Source organism: Python bivittatus, unplaced genomic scaffold (assembly GCF_059951505.1).
Source record: "Python bivittatus isolate LINGU-HERP-01145 unplaced genomic scaffold, Pbiv_v1 ctg000610_np1212, whole genome shotgun sequence".
In the NCBI taxonomy this organism is placed as follows: domain Eukaryota; kingdom Metazoa; phylum Chordata; class Lepidosauria; order Squamata; family Pythonidae; genus Python; species Python bivittatus.
Genome location: NW_028277088.1, coordinates 35797352 through 35816497, shown reverse-complemented (window position 1 = coordinate 35816497; position 19146 = coordinate 35797352). Strand labels below are relative to the sequence as shown.

At 37.4% G+C, this 19146-nt stretch overlaps 1 protein-coding gene across 2 annotated transcripts in view; it reads right to left on the bottom strand.

Moving 5' to 3' along the window:
• The window catches only part of KCNH8 (potassium voltage-gated channel subfamily H member 8), a 180139-nt gene that overhangs the window by 7930 nt on the left and 153063 nt on the right, over positions 1–19146 (bottom strand). For both annotated transcript variants that reach the window (XM_088150412.1, XM_088150413.1), the window contains 2 exons: positions 6673–6711; positions 2628–2983 (listed from right to left, as the gene is read on the bottom strand). In XM_088150412.1, the coding sequence (XP_088006538.1) occupies positions 2628–2983; positions 6673–6711 (395 nt within the window). The remainder of the gene's footprint in view (positions 1–2627; positions 2984–6672; positions 6712–19146) is intronic.

Below are 19146 nucleotides of genomic sequence, written 5' to 3'. Positions count from 1 at the left end.
GTTTCTCAACCTTGGCAGCTTTCAGATGGGTGGACTTCAACTCCCAGAATTCCCCCAGCCAGGCTGGCTGGGGGAATTCTGGGAGTTGATGTCCACCCATCTGAAAGCTGCCAAGGTTGAGAAACCCTGCTCTACTGTGATTATGCAAACTGATGAGATACAAAATCGGGGGCTTCATCATTTATTGAAGCAAGCTCTGTTGATGAATATTTATGCAAGCTTTGCAACTATGTATCTGTTGATAAACATTTATTTATACTTGCAACTATATAGTACTCACAGATATATTTAGCATAATGAAAATAGCATAATAGTCAGTAGGATGGAACATTAACTTCTTGAACTATTTACACAGGTCACAGAATATCCATTAAGGACGATTGCTTTAATTCCTATCTGTCTTAAGCTAAATTCAGCAACATAGCAGTGGGGATCTCTTACTACAGCTATTTTCTGCTATATAAATTAATTTAAAATGAAAAAGGGAGTACCTCCTCATTCTCATTCATAGCTTCTAATAATTTCAGTGGACTTTGCATATATGAATTTCCCCCTAAATTGCATTTCATGTCTCAGTGAAAGCCCAGGAAAGTGGGAATATATTCTGTTAGCCCTGTAACTAATTTTTTATTTTGGTGAATTTTGGTAATTTTCATGGCTTCAGAAAGATACAACTTTAAACAAGAACTACACAGATTGCTAAAAAATTGTCCAATAAAAGTTAGGGAAGCTTTCCAATCTGATAGAACTTGACACTTGCATGCACCCATGATTTTCTCTCTTGGAGGCCTTACAAGCTGATTCACAGCATCCTGTTCTGAAAACCACAGTTTTTGCACCACTGTGACCTGACTGGTGCTCCAATCAGCTGACCAGAGACCAAAAATATAACCAGCCAGCTGATGATACATTTGCTTCTGAACTTTGTTCTACTTTTAGTTTTGTAGCTTTTTAAAATGACCAGCTGCTGTGAAAAGGGCTGGAAGGCCATCCTTGACTCACTTTAAAAGACTGGGTAAAAAGGGTCATGGATGCACTACTGTACACTTTAACCCCAGAGAATGTAGAAAAGCCAAGAGGTGGGATGAAGCAAGAGTTACTGCTAGTGGGAAACTTATTTCCAGGCGCTGATACTTCAGATGCAGCATGATGCCTGCAGTGATTTCCGCCTGTGCTCTTGCTGTGCCAGAAATTAATCAGCTGTGCTACTTAGTGGTAATAGCCACATGTCATCACTTAGGCATGGAGCCAATCTGGGAGCAGTGCAAATGTTACATGTGGCTAGATCATGAGTTAAAGCTTGGAGAGAGTTTCCCAATATATGCTCAATAAGACTTATAACTACATCTTCAAATGACGGTTTGGCTATTACTGGTTATATGGGGCCATATGGAAATGAACAAGAATTGGCTTAAGCTGGGGTATTAATTAGTTTGATGCAGCCATATGCAATTGCTTTGCTTTGTTATGAATAGGAAAATTAGTCAGGAAGCCAGAGTTGGTAACAGATTTTTGTATGGTCTGAAATGGAAACTAAAGTGAAGATTTCCTAAACAAATCTGGCTGTGAAAGCCAACAGCTTTATATTCCAATTTATTTGAAAATGCTTAGCCATTGTTTTCGGATTCAGATAGAAAGGGAAGCTACAACTTAACAGTGCACTATTCGTTTGTTTCTCTCTCACAGGGAGGAAGATTAAGCAACTTTGGGCATGGTGTATTACGGATGACAAAACCAGCCATGTGAATATACTCATCCACTAGTACCTGTTTGTCCCCTGAACAAAGCTGTCTGCAGCTTGTCATATTCTTTTTATATACAATGGCATATTTTTTCTATAGGAAAATCATTCACAAAAATCTTCAGGGCATTCGGTTTCAGATTGCAATAAGTTTCTTAAAAAAAAATACTGAAAACAAAATAAAGTAAACGAATATTGAGTACACTGAAGCAATTGTTACTGCATTCTTGACTTCGTTTTCTAAATATGGTACGGATTTATATATTGATTTTAGTTGTTGGGTTTTACCATAGCTATCAAAATCTCAGTTCTTTATAGGCATCTCTCTCCCTCTCCCCTCTCTCTCTCTTTCTATAACCCTTCTTATAGACTACTATACTCCAGCCAGATTCCCAACAGTTTATAAAATTTCCATTAACACAATAAAACCAATAATAAGCAATAATAAATAAAATCAACTGGATTACTATCATTGTGGGTTAAATCTGTAGGTACTTGGTATTTAAAAGCAAGGTTCAATAAGTGATGCCTCAAGGCATACCATTGTGTAAGACCCATGGCATTACCAACCAGCCCAGCAAAGTTGAGCAGTGAACTTCAATTATCCTTATTAATAAAATAGGTCATTGGTCAATTTTGTTGGCATAATCAGATAAATTCTGGGCCCAATCTGGTATGTGTTCCAGCCCCCGTTTAATTTGCATAATGATACTCCCCACTACAGTCTTGCAGCCAAAAACAAGTACAAACAAATTGCATCCTCTAGACCTGTGAAAATAGCAGTGTCATTGGAAATAACATCAAGGAATAGAAAAATGGCTTAGTGCGATGCAAAAAGAACGGCACATGAAGGAGTATATTTCAGCAAGGCTTGGCGAATGCTTACCGAGGGCTGAGGTCAGGAGGGACAAAGCTGTTTAGTGACGAAAGATGCAGTTTCAAATTCTTCTCTTTCCGCTTGGAATAGTAATGGAGTTCAGTTTCGTGCTTGGTTCTGGAGGAGGTTGCACTGCAAACTCGGATGGGCGAGTGGAAGGGAACAGTTCCTGAAGCCAACTGTTTCAAGTTTATCCCAAGATAGCTTTTATTGCTTCCCGATTTCTTCTGTTGGGAGGCTGGGTTTCTTGTGTGGACTGGAGAAAGAGTAGCTGGCTCATCTTCTGCCAGCACCTCCTCTTCTTCCTCATCCTCCACAATGGATGGAAGTCTTTTATTTATGCTGCCATTTCCTTTGGAGTCTGGCTAAAATAGTGAATCATTTATATTAAAAAAAATTTCAAAAGAAAGGAAGCTAATTGCTGTGTAAGCATATCACCTGTTAAGCTATTACCACTTCGATCTAACCAATCTCCCAGCCATGATTCATTTGTAGGCATTCTGCATTTTCTTGAATTTTTTTAAAAGAATGATCCTACTAGGTACATATAAAACATCTCTCTGTTTGAAGAGAATGCAGTCAATTAAATGCTAAAGTGTTTAGCCAGAAATGTTCTATAATTTTAGCTCACACTAAACCAAGTGCCTTTTGACAGATTAATATCTTCAATAATAATGTTAATTATTAATTTAAAGATTTGTATCCTGTCTTCACAGCAGCACTGTCTCCAATTTAATTGTGTGGGCCCTGATCCAATTCACTTCTGTTGCTATTGTTTATTTACCTATTCCCATGTTATCTGTGGGCTGGATTCATAATATACCCAAATAGAGAGGAAAGGAAGAAGAGAAACTGCCCTACTTACTTCTGTCACTACTCAATTGCTTACAGGAGACAGGTAGACAAGTGGCAATAGCAAGACTGAAGAGAATGAATAGCAGGCCAGGGGAATATTGGCAGTGAGGTCGGTCTGGAGAATGGGTCTCATTAGATGTCCAACAATACCAGACCCTGGCACATGCCACCAGACCAACTTTGCACATATGCTCAAAGAAATGCTTAGTTTGAAGAGAAAATGTGTGTCCTAAAAAACTCCATCCCATAAAATAGACCAACATGAGGAATAACAATATATAGCCCACATTTTTAATCAGTCTCGAATTTCATTTGAAGCAACATGAGGTAGTCATTATATAATTGTTAAAGAAAGAAGTAATATGGATGGGGGTACGGAGAAGCTGCTCCATGATTGGAACAGCCCCTTAAATCCTGTTCCATGTTCCAGATCTTCATATCCTGAACAAAGGAAGCATAAACCAGAATCTTCCATGATGCTAGTAGCAGGTAAGTGGCCTCTTTGAGGAAAAATACAATTGGTTGTATTTCAGGCTATACTGAGAGCCCTTGCAGAAAGGTTGGTAGCTTATTTAAATAGTATAGTAGTGCTGAACCGCAGAAAGACTCATTACAGTTTGTGAGTATTCATGAAGAACTTTTTGAAACAGAGACATTGTGAAATGGAAGAATCAAAATGGAAACATTTGTATGTTAAGGAACATAATGCTACATATGGAGTTTGGTTTAAAATCACATATAACCCTAGTTCTTTCAATAATATTAGACCTACTCTGTATCATTTGCTGTACCCATTCCTTATATAATCCACATTTGTCTCAGATGAGTAACATGCAGTTAACCAAACCCTATAGCAATAGTTTGTGATGGCTTGTTCTATCCTTATATAGCACATTTATATGAGAATATTTTTATGGAAATCAAGGTGACAAAGGTTTCTTTCTTTCTTTCTTTGTGCCAACTAGTAACTTACAAAATTCATTAGGTTCAAAGATCATGACAATTACCCCTAAAGAAGCAGTTGGCTTTCAGTTCCAGTCTTCTTAACGGCTAAAAGGTGGATTTGGGATAAAAGTTTAAAACCCAATCCAAAACTAGCCAGTGGGTTGTTTTTAATCTATATCTATATATCTCTAGTTCTAGCTCTATCATCTCTATCTATATATGCACGCTATAGTTCAATTCTAACTTTATTTTCCATAGCAGAATGTCTATGGATAATCAGGTAGGGACAATGTTAATCAGATCAAAACATTAATTTAGCCAGAAAAATAAAGAGACTGTAACTCATTTCTAGTTTTAGCCAGCAAAATTCATCTTAAGCTGCTAATGTGTACTAATACATTAGCATGCTAATATAAAAATCAGTACTGGTATCCAGGTTAAATCTAGGAATGAGTGTAATAGTAATCAGAAAGAAGAAGGGAGAGCATGTGCAGACCAGAGCATAGGGGCTGTGTGTTTGAAAATTATTCGGATTAGATAGATGGCATCTGCAGGAGTGTCAAAATTGGTAATATGGTGGGTGGAGTGTGCAATGTTGATGCACATACAAAAGGGTGGAGCTTGCATCACACAATACTCTGTCTTGCCAACTTTGATTCCCCACCCCACTCCACCCCACCCCTGTGGATGCTGCTAAATTAAATACTTTGGACTTGATAAAGGTGTGAATGGGTGATCTCTCTGCTGTTCATTAAAACAGATCAACCCTTTTCCGGCTCCTGTATGAGACTGAAAACATGGTGCTGATGTTTTAATAGTTGCATTAACTTTAATGACTGGATTCCTTAAAACATCAGCATCTTTTTTTCCCCCCAGGTTTGCATGGAAGCTTTAAAAAGTCAGGCTGGTTTAATGAATAGCAGAGAGGGCTTTTGCTTGTAGAAGAGCACTTCTTCCAAATCATTTTAGAAGCACAGCACTACAGAGCTTATGTTTTGCAAGAAGGAAGCCCAGTTTAAATCATTGCTATCTCCAGGTAGGGCTGAAAAAAAATCCTGGAAAATTTTGCCAATCAGTGCTGATAATTTTGGGCTAGAAGGGCTAAGGGTTTGACCCAGTGTTAGGCAGCTTTTGATACTCCTCTGTGCCTAATGTCTTTCTTTTTTCATCATTGGGTGATTATAATATACATAAGACTTCAGAATCTGAGCTGCAACATGCCAAGCAACCACTAAAGGGCAGTAGAGAAAAATGGGAAACTCTGGTCATTTGCTGCCATTTGCTGGTGGTGTGGAATTTTGCAGCCCAGATCTGATAAATCTAAATATTAATCCTAAATCGTTAATTCTATATTTAGGATTTAGCACCAAGATGTCCAGAATGCTCTGTTGTCTTCTGTATATGTACTGAAATATGGGGATTTGTCTATGGACAAAAAGCAGCATGCTAGATTAGTTAATACCTCTTTTTCTGGTTGAATCTACTGAAATACAGTTTGAAATACAGCCTATATACAGAAAATCATAAAATGTTTCTAGGGCTCATCTGGGAAATCACACAAAAACTCCTGCATGGAACAAAGTCATAGTCCCACTTCTTTTTGTAAGTATTGGTTAGATCATTTAAAATGTGTGTCAAATCCAGCCAACTTTGATGCAATCAGTCTTGCGAGTAAAAAGCCATTTGGCATATTTTCAGCTATGTTCATAATACCACTGAAAATGTTTCTCATGTTTTGTGTCCTATCTTGTTCTAATATTAACATGAATTTTAATTAGTTCTTTCTTTCTCGTTGCAGCCAAGATTCTGAACTTGCTATTTTAATTTTAACAAGACATATCAAAAATATCTTGTTTAAAAAGCCTGGGAAAATCTAATATTTCAAATTTGACAGCCATATATAGTATAGAAAATGCACAGGGTAAACATTAGAAAATGCACAATATACAAACAACTACATAATATTTTGAAATGAGACAGACTTCCAATTAAAACTTAAGGTTTTGTATATCAAGATATGTCCACATATATCAGCAAGCAAACATGCAGGGTTTAAACTTCAAATGCAGGGATAGCAATGGGACATGCAAATACACAAACTTATCCATGCCAGCTTGATCACATCGATTAGAGATAAGGCCCCCTTTTAAAATTCAATCCCTGGCAGATCCCAGAAATGGCATCCATTTTTTTGTTCAAAAGGGTTTGGGGTTAATTATATAGGTAATCTCATATTAAAACTGGACATCCATACCTGACAGATGGCAGACTTGTTTGATAATCTGGTGATTACCTGAAAGAACAACAGATAGAGGAAATAGCAAATACCAGAATTTGCACAAGAGTGGTTTCCAGAACCAATTTTAGAACATGGAGTGATGTAAAAGGGAAATCTCACAGAAGATGCCTTTCATGTTTGTTTCTGACATTAGTTAACAAAATATTTTAGTATAAAGTAATGGACTTGCACATTCCCTCATCCAAAGCCCCTTTTTTGTTTGGAGGGTTGTATTTATGGTGAATGTATAGAGAGATCTTGCATTCATCTTGAAATATCTTCTTAGTGAAGTGAAACAGTGAAGAAAAGCAACAGAACTTGATCTGCTATCTGCTAAAGGGTGGCTCTACGTTTAGCAGAATGAGGTGGACATTTCAGATGATAGATGTGGCCAGGCAGAGAGACATGGCAAGATGTATGAGTCTGTGTACCATTTAGCCTGCCCTGTGTCCACTAAACAATTCCCTTGTACTGAGGTATGATGAAATACAACTGCCAATGTTGAACTACAATTCAACTTCTAATCTGATTTCTGTCTTTTCATGGATTGGAGAGAGATCTCATCATTCTCTTTGTTTCAGGCAGCAAAATGTCTTGGGCCCAATCCTGTGAATTCACCCCTAGATTTTGTAATTTTTACACACAGGAGTTCCTGTTGCTTCTTTCTTTGGAACTGCTCATATGAGCTGCATAGCTGAAGACACTTTCTTGTTTATGCTGATGGCACTTGCTCGTGAATAAACTTATTTAGGATGGAATTGATGGATATTAAGCAAGGCCAGATCTGAAATTGGTCAGAAACCTAGAAAATATGTTTGGAAATAAGATGAAAGGGAAATCAGTCAGACCACTGAACTACAAAGTCCCAGGTATCTACTATAATTGGCCTGATGGCATGTCTTTCCCAACCTACTTTTTGAAGAATCTTGCTTGTATAATAGAAATAATATAATCAAATAGGTAAGTAAAAAATTTAAAATGCCCCTAAATTAAATTTCAAAACCTAGGCAGAAAAAGCACCTGAATTTGAGGTTGCTTGTCTTGAACAAAACTATCACAATACATTCTCATCATTAATTGGTGCTTCCTCTCGCATACTGGCAAGTATCCAGGAGAGAGTTCTTAGAGACCATGTGTCCTACTCTATTTTCCTGGGTCTAGCATAACTTTTGGCAGTAGTGAATTTAATTTTATGAAGACCCAGATGGTAATTATGTTGGCTACCTTTGTATATAACACTAAGCCAGAGTTTCTTATATTCTGTGGAACAAGCCAGGAATAAGCCAGAGTCATTTTATAGACAAAATGATATTCCTTTATAGGAAATTGTTGACTCTGCAAGTACCCAGAAGAACTAAAGCACAAAAACGAACCAAGAATAAGCCAGAATTCATAAGCAACCAACAGCCCATTGTTTCAAATTCTGGTTGGTAGCAAAAATTAAGGAATATTTCATAGTAGCTTATTCTGTGAGCAAGAGGACATTTTTAAATAGCTAGAGCTACACCACCCTCATCTGACCATACAACTTTAATCAAAGGCAACCTAAAATTAGTCCAACACATGTTACAGCGGAATGGTATAGAGTAGAGAACAGAGTGAATATATATCCTTTTCTTGCAAAGAACATTTTGAAAACCCCTGAGGGCAATCCCTTGATTGAAGGCATCCCATATTTGAAGGACACTTTCGTCCAAGTGTAGATTAATGCTAGAAGATCTATAGCATTGGACAGTAGGGGCCATAGCAGGTTGGTCATCATCAGCCTATCAGCAGCCTGAATGAGCACACACATCACCACATAACTGTCTTTCTCACTATGATGAGAAATATTCTGTTTTATTTATTTGTATTAATTCTAAATTTGCCTCTATGGATAACAGCCTGGAAAAAGGTGTCTATCTTCACTTAAATACTTGTATGTGAGTGAGGAATGAACAGAAGACTTACTGCAATTGCTGTGTTTGAGACCTGCAATGGCCAAATGCTGCCTCAAAAGAAGAACTGTGGAACATATCACTTTAATGGCCCCCGCCCCCCTTTGAATAAATTAATCCAGTACAATTGTAAGTACAATTACAATTGCCATATTTATATTCCAGTTACTTTCAATAATGGAATATATGATTTACGTACAAATTTGCATTCTTGATTCCATGGACCATGATCTGCCAGAAACTGGGCTTAGATGATATGGCACTAAGCTAACTCTACCCTAGAGGACTATCTCAGAAGGTGATGCTGGGAAACTCCAGCCCATGGAGTTTCACAATATTCTATCTTCCTTGTTTTTTCAGCAGGTTTAGGTTAAAGTATCCCATTTCCCAGGGAAGTTGTATAGCTCTTAAATTGTATTTATTTATTACAATTTTTAAATTGCCCGATAGCTCTGGGTGGTTTACGATAAAAGAAGTAGTGTTTGTAGAAAGTTTTATTCAGTCTTAGAAAACTGGCCACTAGAAGTGGTGTTCAACTGGGTTGCCATTGTCTTAAAACACCACGTATGCTACTTGGATATTTTCTATAACTAGGAAAGTTTAAAATAGCAGAGGCAGGAAGAAGTGCTTTTTATCTGTTTACACGGGTGTATCATGAAGAAGTTTGACTTTGTGTCACTTATTCATTCATATTCATATGTCACCCCGTAGTGAGATGGGCGGTGACAAATTTGGAATATAAATAAATAAATAAATATTCATCCACTAGTGATATCCATGCATTATTCCTGCAGTGCTGTCTTTATGGTTTGGACATGGTAGTTGGAACAGAATATGGCATCTGAGTATTGGTACGAACACTTACAGTATATTCTCAGTTGCATTGACTATCCATTTCTCATTTATGTTTTAAACTATGCATTAAGTAGCTTAGTGAATTGGAGGACTGCTTGGAGCCACACTTGCTTGGTTTGTAAGGGTTGCTCCTTCTTGGTTATCTGCTTCTGAGGAACAGTCAGCTCACTAGATTTGAAGAAAAAAAACTTTTTTTGCCCTGGCTCCTGCCAAATGCATCTCTGAAAAGCATTTGCAATTGAAAATGCCAAGCCTTTGAGAAAGCCCTCAAGAATCATTTACTTTCCATGGCTTTCTCCCAGATTGATGGTTTGTATTAGATAACTCATAACTTTGACTGCTATTGTTTTTGATACAGGTATTGGAAAGCAGATGCCTTATCTTTATCCCTGACTTTTATTAACTGGGGTATTTATTCCTGTTTTGTTTTTTAATTTTTGAAGTATGTTAAGAGTATTTTGCAACCTAAAAGACAACCGGATCCCATTTGAACTAAAATGTTGAAGAACAAGGATTTGTGAAGCACCACCGTAAATATATACGGAATTCTTTGCTCTGTGTTCTGCATGTCTACATTCCATTTGCCAGAATGCGCAAACCCAAATTCAGCTTTACAATTAGATTTGCACTTAAACTGACATGCTAATATGCTTAGTATTTTTAAAACTGCAAGAGTTTCTGTTTGTGCACCTTGCTAATATTATGTAGATCAAATGCCATATGCTTTGTACCTGGGGATTTTTTTTTCCCTGTGTGGTAATGGAAATTACAGGAGCATATGACAGGAGATTACTATATCACCTAAAAGCTTAATGACTCATACATGCTCATCTCTCCATTTTTCTTCAAGTACAAAAGGGCGTGTTTTTTTAATGAAATATGTAAATCCCTTACTTGCATCCCATTGAGATAAATACAATCTGAAGGGCCTCTTAGGTCAGTCAGAATTGTTAATGTAACTAAACTCAATAATTGAATATAATATTCTCAAGACAATTTCCCAGTCCAGCACCTTTTGAATTTTAATTTTTTACTTCATCAGCTTGCTCTGTTTGTACTGCAGCTTCTGTTCTATTCTGTTGCCTTTTTATGCTCTCCAGTGGACACAATCACACGAAGCTGATGCCTCACTCCAGCTGCTTCCCTAGCATTAGCGAAGAAAACCATGTAAATTAAAAAAGAAACAAAATGCAGTTTCATTCCTATTTCAATTGATGATTATATTTTTATAGTGAAGTAAAACCAGATTATGGAAGCATAATTGGACAATTAAAGGGCTGGAGTCATTGTTGTTCCTTCCGTCCTTGGTTTTAGAATGTGTTTTTCTCCTGTGCATTTTTCTGCACAGGTGTTTATCTAGAACATGAGATTGGTCAGCTTCCATTGTCCTCAAATAACCCTCCATCTCTCATAGAAGGATGAATTCAGGGACATTCAACTCCTGGATAAGTCACTGCTTCTACCAAGACTGAGTAGTGCCCCCAGTGTCCCCATAGTTTTTGTCCCATTAGCTCTCAATTAGCTTTGTCTCTCAAATACATTTAATTTTAAATTTTATTTTTGGGCTCTGAGGATGTTAACTAGGGGTGTCTTGAGCAAGTTGGTTCCCATGGTCACCATTTTGCTGATCCCTGAGGTAAAGAAAGAACCAGTTTCTGTTCCTGCCAGTATTTTTGCAGTATGTAGTAATAGGGGAAAAGGAAGCCACCTCCAACAATTACTACCAGAATTGTCAAAGCTGATAAATGTGGTCCTAAGAGAAGAAGAGGATGACCAGCAGCAAGGTGGATGGACTCAGTTACAGTGGTGATAAGTGCATTGTTGGAAGACCTGAAAGACTAGGTTAGGGACAGATTGTCATGGAGAAAATCCATCTATGTGGTCACTAAGAGTCGGCAATGCCTTGATGGCACTTAATCAATCAATCAAAACTTTCTTCAAATACCATTGTAAGAGCTGTATATCAGAAAGTTCATTCTCATGCTTTTGTAGGAATAACACCATTCTATGGCCAAAAATGAGGCAAGCCAGACTCAATCTTGTGGCTGTTCTGCACAGACATAAACAAGTCTTATGGAAGTCTGAGCTCAATGTTGCAGATAACACAGCTATCCAGAGAGTACCACTTTGACAAAAAAAGTCTCAGTGGGATGGAGACAGTTTGGATTTCATTCAGGTGATGGTCCCCAACTCTCCCTACAGTACTAAAAATGACAAACTCCATTTCTATTGTATTGAATTTTATCTGCTATACAAAGTGGGGGGTTTTGGACACCCTTTACTTAACTGCAGCCTACTTCCACCCATGTGGAAATTCGTCAAGTTCACATCCATGAACATAGTTACTTTCAGAAAAATAAACCCTATCCTGCCATAATCTGAAAGATAAAGCTTGTAGCTCTTTAAAACAGGAAAACAATGAAATAGCAATTCTCCTGGGCATCTGGGGGCATTTATTACTTGCCAGAGGCAACTGAGCTTGCTCCCAAGCCCTTCAGTTGTATAATCCATCCCTCCCTCCCTCCCTCCCTCCCTCCCTCCCTCCCTCCCTCCCTTCCTTCCTTCCTTCCTTCCTTCCTTCCTTCCTTCCTTCCTTCCTTCCTTCCTTCCTTCCTTCCTTCCTTCTTTTTTTTTTCTTTTACAGTAATTGTGCTGCAAATCACTAAAGGCTCTTGGGATACTGCAATGAATTTTGCAATAGCAGTGCCTGCAGAACAGAACTGCATTAGAATGCAAAAGAAATTACTTTTGGACCTAAGATAAGTTTTTCTATCCGAAAGTATGCTGGCTCTGTGCATTGTAGCCTCCCTGGTACCACATTTTTAAAACATAGATAAGCAGCTTTGTAAGATTGTGGATTCCTCACACACACACAAATAACACACATACATGCACGTACACCACCCTCTAGTTAAGCTTTATAATCAGATGCTTCAGTCATAATCCTAGGAAGTGAGCTGAATGAAGGAGAACATTCAGATTGGTTGAAAAACTAATATAGCTAAATTCTGTCACTATTTCAATCACCAGCAGAGTTTCAGTGTTGACCTAGCAGCTGCCTTTTAATAATATTTTTAATATATCTGTTTGAAGGGTCACAAAAAACTTTGGCCAGTGATTTTTGCAGTTCAGATGTCTATTTAAGCTAAATGGGACAGAAATTGGCCAGGTGGTGGTCTCCTCCTTCTTAGGCACATTGGGCAACATTAACTAATTACAATAAACATTTTTGAGAAATGTCTTGCATTCTCAGATACTTTGGACACTAATGCTCAATTTTTGAATAGATATACTACTAAACACAAGACAGGTTGAAATATTCATATACTATGCTAATCCAAAGGCCATGTTTGTATTACTGGTCAGGCCCCATCTGGCATAAATCACAGGTAAGTCACTGTTCCAGCCTCAGCAGCAAAATATCAAGGGAACTTCCATTTATATCAGAGCAGACACCTTTTAAGCACCCCACCAACCTTGTGGTAACTGGCACATTGTCATTTCTGGTTTACTTTTTAACAGAAAACAAATGATTGGTTGCTCAGGCAGCATTGGAGTCTCTATTACTCCAATGTTGTATTTCTGGCTAGGTTCATGCAACAAGCTAATCCTAAACCAGGCTGACAAAACACACTTGCAATATTCGCATAACATGCTATGCCCTCCACCAAACAAGCTACTGTATATTATGGTTACATGTGACAATCTAATTGACACAACAAAATAGACAACAGATAACTTCTCACAACATGCTGACCTGCAAACTATCCAGTTCTAATCCTATTCCTAATCCTATTCCAATCTAGTGTGTGGTGTGACCCATCTTAGTGTACTGTGTGAATGCGCGCAAAATATGAAACTCAACCAATTGTTGATTATTCTAGAAACCCTGTTTCAATATGTTGGAGTTGGAATGACAGCAAGTAAAAAATTTTTTTCCCCGACTCCATTATAGCATGTTCATAGTAAAAACTTGTAGAGAAAGTGGCCAAATGGTACATTAAACTAAGGGAAGATATTAATGCAAAAGAGATGATGTATGGCTTACATATTTAAAGTTGTGTTATTTGTATAAAGATGGCAATGAAATACATTTTAAATACTATAATATGTAAAAAATAAGCTCCTAGTTCTTTGCAGTTCTCCAAGTACATTTATACACCATGGCTGAAACATGCAACAGTGTAAGTTTGAATTCAGAGAGAGGACTTGGAATATGCTGGAGGAAACCATGACATCATCCGTTGCCTATGGCTTATTATCCTCTAAACCTTATGCATGCCAAACACAAGGTTCTCTAACATGTTAAACATGTGCTGCTACAAGGGGAAAGACATTCATGCAGTTACGGAACAAAAATTTGATACAAGCTATTTGCCAATGGGATACTGCATTTTTGTCCACAATGGTTACCTGGCATATAGGTCTAGGTGAAGAAATCACCCTTCAAGCCAACAAGACGTCTTACTCTGCATGGGATCATACGCTGCATAATTTTGCATCACATGTCTCATTCTTTTCCAGTTTGGTAACCTTTAGATGTACTGAGAGGGCAACTCCTAGAATTTCCAGCCAACTCCTGGTCGATGTATGTCATACAAACATAGATCATATTTTTCTCCAACTTTGGTTGAAACACATATACATACTCACACTCAACGGAACTTTTTTCAATGTTGCAAAGTGGTAGAGGCTGTCTCCCCCCACCCCCCCCAATAATGCCTCCAATGCTTTGTAGCCTCCTTAACCACCTTCCCTTCCGTTTGAAAGCATTCCGGAGAAGAATTTCTTTTTGATGTCTTCCCTTAGGAATTAACTGAAGTGTGAGAAGGCCAAGGAACCTCTGACTGCTGGAAAGAAGATGGTAGAATGAAAGACAGAGTACACATTCAAATCCCTTGGTCATCTCATAACTCAAGTAAAGGCGCAGAATCATTTCCACCCATGAGAATTTTGCTTATTTATTCATTAAATGTATAGGTCACTCCAATCTGGGTGGCTTACAAGATGCAATAATAAAACACAATAAAAGCACAGAATATATAATTCAAAAGAAAGAAAATCCATAATCAATTAAACAACTGAAACATCCCACAAGGCTTGCATGTTCTTCCCCTTTCAACAATTCTTTTCAACAACAAAATGAAAGAGAATAGTTAAAAATGCAAAATAAAATGCAATGCAATTCAGCCCTATACTAATACTAATTGTTTCCACTTCAAATGTCTCATTGTCTCAGTGCAGGGGAAGCAGTACATGACATGCAGTCGTATTTTTCAAATATTGTGAGAAATGGATCACTCTAAATAAGCATCCCATCCACAAACAGAGATAGATTTCCACTTATCCAAGCAACCCCTCTTTTCCACCACAGAGTGACATATATTGATAGTACCTAGCTGAACTGAAGGCAAAGGAGTGATGCCTTCCTCCGAGGTTTTCATCATCCTTTGGGACTTCATTAAAATTTGTGGAATGGCATTAGAAACCTGTGAGTCACTCAGACTGCTACAGTGCTTGGTGCTAAGAGATGAATTACAACTCCTTGTAGCAACAGGGGAAAGATGTAATCATTATGTTCCTTGGAGTATCGTATTAATTTCACTTGGTGTCCCCTAACAAATTAATTCAAGGCTATGATATTGCCTCTCTCAGCAAAACACTAGGTCTCCTAGCAGAATTAGCAAATTTCACAACCAAAAATAGTCAACAATGAACTCTTTCCAAACTTATCTGAAATGTTGCCAAAGGCTTAAACATAGTCTAATTATTTATTTGTGCCATCCTTGCTTTTTTTCATCCAGAAGTTGGAAGCTTTTAATTAAAAAACAAATAAATATACAGCAAAACATCTGTTAAAAACCAATTCTCCTGCATTTCCCCCTTAACCGTTCTCATTCACTTTGATGAAAAGCAATTTGCTTTAGAAATCCTTTCTTTCAAAGGAGAACATTTCAGAGAAATTCTCATGGGTGGAATATAGCCTTCTTACAAAGTGTAGGTGAATGTACTGTCTTTAATTGTACAATCATCTCTTCAATCAACTGCAGCACCTCTGCCTTCCCACTCCTCAGTTAAATCCTTAGAGAAATATAATGAAGAAACTTATTCCACTGAGCTTTTTCAGTAGCAGTGCTATTGTCACTAAAGGGCAGACCTGCCCTTGAGAAAATGCTGGAATCAAAAGAGCCTGGTAGCACCTTTTCAGGTTACACATTTTATTAAGAGGCATAATAGCATTTGTTAGTCTGAGGAGTTACTACCAGACTCTTCCTGATTTTTGGCTACCATAGACTAACATGCCTTGCCTGTCACAATGTCGTTCACCTGGGAAATTCAGAGAAATTCTCCACCAAAGTTGTGGGCAGAGAAATTCAGTGGGCAATGTTGAAAGGCCATTTGTATTTAATGATCAGAGATGTGCATGGAATAGCCCAAAAGCATATATTAAAAATAATATATCCAAACACAGTCCCTGTGTTTATGCACTGTAACACATCCATCAATTCACAAAAAATATACCATACTTGATTTGTATCTATCTATCTATCTATCTATCTATCTATCTATCTATCTATCTATCTATCTATCTATCATCTATCTATCTATCTATCTATCTATCTATCTATCTATCTATCTATCTATCTATCTATCTATCTATGCCCTGCTTCTTTGCAAACCCACATTGTTTGGAATGTTTGAACAGTACTGTACAGACAGGTTGTGTGTCAGAGGTTCATAAAAGAAACACCCAGGAACTGTAGATGCAGAGAGGTGAGTTGAAGGATTGCTTCCCCAACTGAGTGTAGCTGAACTTATTGGCTTAATGTAAGAAAAAACAAATTCTCAGTGAAGTAAAAACTATTGAAATGGAAATAACAATATGGAAGCCAATTTAAAGCAATCCTTTCCCCATGATTAAAACAGGAACAGTGGTGAATACTTAGACAGACTGAAAACACAGAGACAAGATGGGCAGCTATTTGATTAGAGAAGTATTCTGTATTTTTTCCATATGTGAAAGAGAAAAACAAATATTTAACTTGTGCAACTTCTCACCAATGGATTCCATCAGTGTGACCAGAGTGGGATCTGGGAGTCACAGAACACAAAATCTTTTGGCTGATACATCTATCTTATTAGAGCCAGTTTGGTGTGGTGGTGAAAGGCACCAGGCTATAAACCACCTGACCGTGAAGTCTAGTCCTGCCTTAGGCACAAAGGAGCTGTGTGACTTTGGACCAGTCATTCTCCTTCAGCCCAGAGAAGAAGGCAGTGGCAGGCCATTTCCAAAAATCTTGTCCAGGCAGTCACCAGGAATCAAAACTGATTTGAAGTCATACACACACACACACACACACACACACAATATCATAGTTACATTTTGAAACTGTGTGTAGAATTTTGACATCAACTGCTCTGAGAACAAAGTTTCTGGTGCTGATCTTGATCTAACTGTAAGTCATTCAGGAAATTATAAAGTAGAAATACATTATTATTTCAGCGGGCTATACTACTCCATGTAAAGAGTGCAAATTAGGTGTAAGCAAAGTTTCCCAAGCCATCATGTAGCTGCATTCCTAACAATTAGAGGAGCAATAAAGGAAGCTCTTCAATAGACACAAACATAAATCCTTGCACTGTCAACACAGAAATGGTTATAGCTTGCATAATAGTATATCCTATACATAATATACTGCACGTACTACATCTTTCTGTGTGCATTTCTTAAAAAGATTGATTTTCTGTTTGTAGACTTGAGTTGTCCCAATAATCCACAGGGAAGCAGCACAATAACAATGCTACCCAATGAATACACATTGCTGGCTCCTGATAATTCTGCTAACCGTTTGGGCTTTATTGTTTCTGTTGCATCATCAGGTCCTCTTGAGATACTCAGCTTATCTTTCTAATTTTGTAAATTTTCTCTGTGAGGCTGGAATAGGCTTGCTCTGCACTTCCTGTCCTGTCAAAGAATATTATATTGTATTTGAAAAATAAATCTGATACAGAATTTAAATCAACATGGAAACTATTTGGGGCTATAATTTTACTCATTGGCTTATATTTTACCTGAAATTTGATTTTTTCTTAACATAATGTTTTAACATTTAAGTCATGGGTGATTTATTAAACAAGGATAGGTTTTGTATTGACTACTTATGACTGTAATTTTTCACTTTAATTTACATTTCATACTGTACTGATTACTGTCATTGATAGCTTGTACATTAACTCAGTTTTAATAATGATCTGTAGTTTTAGAATGACTTAAGGTATTTAAGTATGTAGAGCTCAATTATTATTCTGAGAATTTTTACTTAATTTATTTAATTTACTTGTTTGCAAATCTCATATCTATTTACTTTGTGTTTTTCTTATTCTTTTTTCTCTTCTTGCTTCTTTTTTGAATCTGCTTCTTCTGCCGCTTAACATGTTGAATATTATTTTTTTAAAAGGGAAAATTATTTTATAGAGAAATCTTTTTTTAATATAACTGGCAGATATGGCCAGATCATTTTTGCCCTAATGCAAGAACCCATCAGTTCAAAGGACTGAAAACGATGAAGACCATAAGATAATCTGATGTTTTAAACTCTCCATGAGACAAATCCTAGGAAGCATAAAACATGCACATATTATTTATATCTTGGCTTTATCAAAATGTTATGATTGATGCAAATTACCTCAAGTAATTGCAGGGGTGTCGCAGGATACCATAGTCAAGATGGTGGCTGTGACAGTGAAATTAAAGCTCTGCCCATTTTTTATGTCTGTTGCACATGTGATGCACATAAAAAACTGGTAGAGCTTCGATCACACTATTGTGGCCACTATTGTGGCCACTTTTTCACTATACCCTGTGGACACCCCCAGTGATTGGTTCTAGGGAGCAGTCCCTCATTTCTCAGCTGGTCCCCATCTGCAGCCTGGCCAGAGTCTCTAAACCAGCCTGCCTCTTTCAGGTTGAAGTATGTGAAGCAATGTGATTTTGTTTTAGGCAATTAGTTTATGCAAATATGTTCTCATCAACAAATGCCAGACAGAAATCTATATGGTTGGAAAACAGATAGAAAAATCCAATTAAAGTTCAGCAGGGAGAGTAAGATTTGATGTAATTTTGTTCTTTCATATTAGTAAATCTGAGTGAAAGACTTCTCATGTTTGATTTCACAATGAATTAGTCTAACTAGTGACAAATATTACTGGCTATCCTGGTCTACAATGAATAGTCCGTACAGTGAACATCTGTCTTTCCATCACCAAGGAGCAGCTTGTGAGTTCTCCAGGGCTGGGAAACCTATGAATTTCCAGATGTTGCTAAACTATAATTTCCAGCATTCTTCAGCATAGGCCATGCTAACTAGGTCTGTTAGGATTTGTGATTCACCAGCATTAGGAGAATATGAGTTCCCCACTCCTTTATAACAGAGAAGGCATGGTTTGTTACTGCTTGATTCTTATAGAACATTGAAACTGAGATCTTATTCAAGAAGCCAATGATGTTAATTTTTTCTTTGTTAGGATTACTGGGAATAGGATCAGGTCAATGGTGCTGGACAAAATCATGGCATCATATCCTTGCCCACATACTTCTATGTTTTGAAGCTTTTGGAGTGACAATGAATGGAACTTATACAGGAGTTGCCAACCATTA